The sequence below is a fragment of the Terrapene carolina genome, unplaced genomic scaffold, assembly GCF_002925995.2.
Source record: "Terrapene carolina triunguis isolate 2854851 unplaced genomic scaffold, T_m_triunguis-2.0 Scaffold649, whole genome shotgun sequence".
Taxonomy (NCBI): domain Eukaryota; kingdom Metazoa; phylum Chordata; order Testudines; family Emydidae; genus Terrapene; species Terrapene triunguis.
In genome coordinates, this window is record NW_020665000.1 from 41,805 (window position 1) to 47,891 (window position 6,087).

Below are 6,087 nucleotides of genomic sequence, written 5' to 3' on the forward strand. Positions count from 1 at the left end.
CGGGTCTGTGGGTGCGGATGGAGCAGGCAGGAATGGGCCATTCTGGAGCTTTGGGTCCCAGCGGGTTTGTTAAATCGTCCCAGGGTTAAACAGCGGCCTGGTGACCCTCGCCCCCTCGCCCCCAGGGCCAACACGAGGGAGACCGAGCAGAAAGTCCCACGTCAGCCCCAAGCATGCACTGGTTAGAGCAGGGGGCCGGGAGCCAGGACTCCTGGGTCCTCCCTGGCTCTGGGAGGGGAGTGGGGGCTAGTGGTTAGAGCAGGGGGGGCTGGGAGCCAGGACTCCTGGGTTCTCTCCCAGCTCTGGGAGGGGAGTGGGGCCTAGTGGGTTGGACCGGGGGGGCAGGTAGTGGCAGGGGCAGGGCTGCTGTTACTCTCTGTAAGGGGCAAGAAGGCAAGTCTGGCGCTGTTTGTGTACCTCCTGGGGAGCCCCCTCCCCACACAGTCGCTGGGAAGCAGACAGCAGCTTCCTCGGCTGGGTCAGAGCCAGCGCAAAGCACCGGGGGGGCTGGGTTGCGGAGGGAGAACCCCAGCCCCACACTGCTCTGCTCAGAATAACAGCCCCGGGCCTGCAGCAAACGGGGGAGACCCTACAAAAACAGCCCCGGGCCTGCAGCCCAGACAAAGGGGAGCCCACATATTGTTCCACTCACCCCCAGAGCCCCCCTTGGCACAGCAGCGTCCTCACCTCCAGCACCCCCCCGCCAGCCGGTCTCTGTTCACACGTCCCGCGGCCCAGCCGGGTCAGGGGCAGCCCCAGGAGAACAAACGTCCAACTGACGGATCCAGCAAGGCCCCCCCCAGCCGACGCTGCCGGTCCCTGCTCGTCACCCCACCCCTGGGGGCTGCAGGGCTCCCGCTTTGCTCCCCAGTGGGGTACAGCTCCCCAGGGCCCTGCCTGCCAGCCGGCTGCCCCACGGCCTCCCTGCTGCTCACAGGCTGACCCACGGCCTCCCCGGCGGCCTGGCCTACGGCCCCTTCCCCAGGCCCTTCCTTCACCCCTTCCCCTCGTTCGCCTCCCTCCCGACGGAACCTGCCGCAGCTGGGCTCGTTACTGCTAATTACTGCTCAGGGCGGGATCAGCTGGGGGCCAGCTGCCCCCTCACAGGCCAGGCTGAGCCCCACTGCCCGGAAAGGGTCACCAGCCTGGAACAGGCCCCACAACAACAGCCCCGTGTGCGCAGCCCGGGGGGCACGGGAGACCCTACGCTAACAGCCCAGGCTCTTTGGGGGGTGTCAGCCCTGCAGTGCCTGGCCTGTGGCTGTGGTGAGCTGCGCACGGCTCTCATGCCATCACTGTGCACGAGGGCACGTCTGAGTGCGTCAGAGCCTGGGACGCTGGAGTGGCCAGACTCATTCACACGGTCACAAGGAGGTGGCCCGCCCCCAGCGAATGCAGCGCACAGAAAGGGCCGGATTGTGCGCTGGGCAGCGAGGAATGCCAGGCCGGGCGCCCTGTCACACCCGCTGCATGCCAGGGCCCCGGTCATCCAGGGCAAACAGCCACCCACAGTGACACTCACCGCCCTCTCTGGAACGGAGTGGGTCAAATTCCCAGGGATGGGGCCAGGAGCCAGAACTCCTGGGTTCTCTCCCCGGCTCTGGGAGGGGAGTGGGGGCTGATGGTTAGAGCAGGGCGGGCTGGGAGCCAAGACTCCTGGGTTCTGTTCTCCGCTGTAGAAGAATCAGTGTCGGTGACGCTGGTGTGTCTTTGGGGCTAGCCCAGGCCTGGGAGTTTGGTGCAAAATGTGGCTCATGGGGCCTGATTCCCTGTCCCCAGGCCCCCATGCTGGCATCTCCCCGGGCGCCAAGCCCTGCCCCTCAGGGTCAGCGGTGTCATTAGACTGCGTGACCACCCAGGAGCTGTGACGGGGACCGAGGCCTGGTCCCGAGACTCAACCCTCCGCCGATCAGGTCGGGCGCACTCCGCGGAGCGGACAGGCAGGGTGGCCCAGTGGTTAGGGCTCTGCCCCGGGACTCTGGAGACCTGGGCCAAGTCCCGGTTCTGTGGAGCTGTGTGGCCCTGCCTCACACGGCGCTGTGAGGGCAAAGCGATGGGGGCCCAGAGACGAACCAGAGAGCAGGACAGAGCCCCGGGAAACTGACCCTCCCGGCGAGGGGGGGGGGCTGTTTCGAGCCCCGCTCAGGCTGAGGGACTCTCCCCTTCCCAGGCACCTCTGGGGGGGGCTCTGGCCTGTTTCGCTGCTGAGGAGGCAGAGCCGTGGGGCTGGGGCACACCCGGGGCAGAGCCCACGCCGGCGGTTGCCCTGCGTCCCACCCGTTCGGGCGCAGCCGGTCGGGAGCCCGGGTCACTCGCTGGCCGTGCGGTGCCCATGAGGGCCGGGCTCCATCACAGGACGCAGGCGCCGGGGACGAAACACTTTTATTGCTGACACACGACTCCAGGTGGCAGGAGAGCGAGGGGTTCAGAGGCCACGGTGATGGGCGCAGGGGGATGCGCTGCAGGGGGCTCACGCGGGGAGGACGGGAGCCGTTCTCCAAGGGGCAGGAGCTGCTGAAGGGCCAGAACTAGACGTAAGCCAGACGATCCCACGTGAAGCCACGTGCCAGCAGGCTGAGGCCTGCAGGGAGCACCAGGTCTGTGGTGAGAGGGGCGGGCGTCACCAGCTGGGATTTGCCAAGGATGCTGCAGGGGCCCAGGGCAGAACCTGGGGGGCCCAGCTGTGGCTGTGGGGCAGCCCCCTCCCAAGGGGGCAGGAAGGTTTGGTGTCAGATCCCCAGGTGTGCTACCCCGGACCGCTCCGTCCTTCAGCCTGGCCACCCCGGAGGGGCCGCAGCCTCTGCTGGCTTAGATGCGGGAGCGGCTGGGTGCTGGCAGCAAACAAGCCCAAGAACGGTATGAGTGAGTGTGTGTAGGGGCAGGGCCGACGAGAGGGGGGGAAGCCGGTACAAATTACCGGGGCCTGGCGGTCCAGAAGGGGGCCCGGCTTCCCCCGCTCTCGTCAGCCCTGTTTAGCCGGTCCGCCCTTGCTGGGGGGGCCCGAATTTTTTTTTCACCAGGGCCCAAACCCGCTCTTGGCAGCCCTGTGTAGGGGTGGGGGGGGTGAGTTTGTGTGTAGGGGTATGTGAGTATGGGTGTGGGGGGGGGCAGGGAGTGTACGAGTGTGTGTGCGCGCGCGTGTGCGTTCTCCCCAGTCCCCTTCCCGGCCACCAAACCTCCCCGTCCTTTCCCACCTCACCCCCTGGCAGGCCCCAGTCCTCGTGCGCAGGGACGTGGGGGAGGGCGCTGGACAGGGGCAGCCCCTCCCGGCGGGAGCGGGGTCAGATGTAAGGATGCTGCCGCAGTGACTGGGGGAGGGGGACATGCCCAGATCTTCCCGCTGTGGAGAATCACACGGGGTCTCCCTGGCCCTAGAGCGTACGGGAGCCCCCCACCAGGGTCAGCGGCCAGCCAAGGCCCATGGCAGGAGGCAGGGACATGGGGGGGAGGGGTCTGCGGTTACGCTGGGGGGTGGGGTGTTAGGGTTTAAATATGGGCTCTGTGCCCAGTGGGGCAGGATCCCGCAGCCCCGAGCTGGGGCCCAGGCCAGGGCTGGATCCGGGCCGGCGCAGCAGCAAAGCGCCAGGAGCGTCCCCGCCGGTGCAGCCCGTTCCACGGGGCCCGCGAGTCTCCGGCTGCCGCAGAACGAGGAGCCAGGGGCGAGGCCCACAGCTCGGCGCACAGCTCAGCCCATATCCTCGCCGGCCCCGAGCCCAGCCCGCCCGGGGGCAGAGCCGGGCAGGGAGCGCTGAAGGCCTGAAACTTCCTGAAGCCGAGCTGCTGTTGCTGGACAGGCAGAGCTGGAGGGAGCGTCCATGCGCCGTGTTCTCCTCCGCCAGGCGACGCCCGAGGCCAGTTCCTGAGCCGCGCTGGGTCAGGGGCTAAGCCGTGCCCCAGTCCCAGCAGGCTCCCCACAGAGCCCAGGCGGCCAGAGCCGCCGTGCCCCGCGTGGGCCCAGGGCGGGAGCGTGGGGCGGTGGGCGGCACAGAGGTCAGGGCGTTCTCTGAGTGGGCAGCACGCCCTCGCATGGGGGGGCTGCCGGGACGGCTCTACAGGGCCTTGGCGCTGGGCAGCTTGTACTCCTCCATGATCCGCAACACGTCGTCCAGGATGGAGGGGCCCAGGTCCAGGTCCAGCCCCAGCAGGGACTCGGAGCGCGGGACAGAGGCCCCGGGGGAGTACGGGGGCTGCTGGGTGTCCGTGCCGGCCCGGGCGCCGTAGCCCAGCCCCCAGGGGCCCGGGAAGGAGCCCTCAGAGGAGGCGGCGGAGAAGGAGACGGAGGAGGGCAGCTGGTCGTAGTGGGAGATGGAGGAGAAGGCCAGGCCCTGGCCGCTGTGAAAACAGCCCTCGCCGCAGCTCACGGACATGGAGCGCTGGCTGCTGGGCAGCTCCTCCAGGTGCAGCCGGGGCGGCTTGGGGGGCGCCTGCTCCGGGCTGGGCGCCCCGCTGAAGACGGGCAGGGAGACGGCGCTCTTGAGCAGGCTGCGGTAGCCGCTGGCGGCGGGGCCCCGGGCCGGCTCGTGGCCCACGGCCTGGGCGCTCTGCGAGGCCAGGCGGCGGCCCAGGCTGGGCAGCAGGTCGTACTTGCCCTGCAGGAAGGAGAGTTCCCCGAACATGTCCCCCTCGCCCTCCGGCCCGATGTGGGCGCTGTGCCGGAAGTCCCCCAGCGGCGGGCTGATCATGTCGCTCGACAGCACGTCCCGCAGCCGCAGCTTCCGGCCCCGCTTCGGCGTCGAGGTCTTCAGGTAGATGGGGGTCTTGGCTGGCATGGTGGGGCCCCTGCTCCCTTAGGGGCTCTGAGGCCTGGCAGGCGCCCCCGGGGACCAGTCCCCCGGGCCCGGCGGGTGCTCCCTGGTGCCCGGCTGGGAGCTAAGTCGCCCGCAGGGCCGGCCCGGGACGTCCTCTTCCTCTGGGGTTTAGCAAACAGCCACTGCCTCCCTGCAGCCGTGCGCAGGCACCCCCGGTCGGCACAGCAACTCAGAATCCCGGTGTCGGGGTGACCGGCCGCCCTCTCCGCCCCCTCAGCCGGCCGCGGGGGGCAGCATCTCCACCTGTAACAGCCAGAGCAGGGAGCGTCACCGGGGGGGCCACGGCGCTGACTGTCCACACGCCCCCTGGGGTCTGGGGCACCCAGCCTGGGGGTGGGGTGTTTGTGAACCACATGGCAGGGAGTGCAGGGCGGGGGCTGAGGCTGGATTCCCCCAGGGACGGGCAAAGGCAGGAGGAGGGGCTGGGACTTGCAGAGCCGAGACCTGGCGTTGTGGGGTCTCAGGGACAGGACTACGGCGCAACCCCAGCCCCAACGAGAACTTCCTGTGCCCTCGGTGGGGGGGGTTAGCAGCAGCTTCGCGTGTGCAAACACCCACACACACCGCAATGATGTACACACAACACCCACGTGTACACAACCACTCATGTGCACAAGTGCACACACACAAGTGCACACACAACCACCACATGCATATGCACACCCAGGCCTAACCACCACGGGCCTGCACCCAGACAGGTACACCACACATACGTGACAGCCACGTGCATACGCACACAAAGCTCCCGGCACCGTGTGTACCCTCCCCCCCATCCCACCAGCAGCTCCCTGCCCTGCCCGGGAACATGCAGCACTGCCCACGGGGGGTCAGGCCCTGTTCCAGTTCTGCGGCGCGGCACGAGGCTCCGGCTGGCGTCGCCAAGGGGCCAGGAGCGACCAGGGAACGCTGGGCAGTGGGGCTGCCGGGACAGCTGGGCTCTGCTCAGGGCTCTGATCACCCCCAGCGCCTGCTTCTGGACCCAAGTCCGGTCTCTGAAGGGAGCTCCCAGCCCCGGGCAGAGGCGGACGGTGAACCCCAGGCCAGGAGGACAGAGCCATGTTCTGGGGGCTGTAAGCGGGGGGAGCTTTGCTCAGCCCAAGGCTACAGTTCAGACCATGGCAGGGCAACTGGAGCCCCCCCAGCCCAGGAACCCCAATGTCAGGGCGCTGGGCAGCCAGCGGGATCCTTCCCACGGGCACCTGGACCAATCCACGGGCATCACGTCAACCCGGGCCCCACAGGGCTCCCTGGGGCAGCTTTCCAAGAGCCTTCAACTGGG

At 68.8% G+C, this 6,087-nt stretch overlaps 1 protein-coding gene across 1 annotated transcript; it reads right to left on the reverse strand.

Annotated features, from left to right (window-relative positions):
• Positions 1 to 3,154: 3,154 nt before the first annotated feature.
• Positions 3,155 to 5,043, reverse strand: LOC112123642 (cdc42 effector protein 2-like). Its single transcript, XM_024222233.3, has one exon. The coding sequence runs from the start codon at positions 4,767 to 4,769 to the stop codon at positions 4,050 to 4,052; it is 720 nt and encodes a 239-aa protein (XP_024078001.2). The 5' UTR covers positions 4,770 to 5,043; the 3' UTR covers positions 3,155 to 4,049.
• Between the last annotated feature and the right edge of the window lie 1,044 nt (positions 5,044 to 6,087).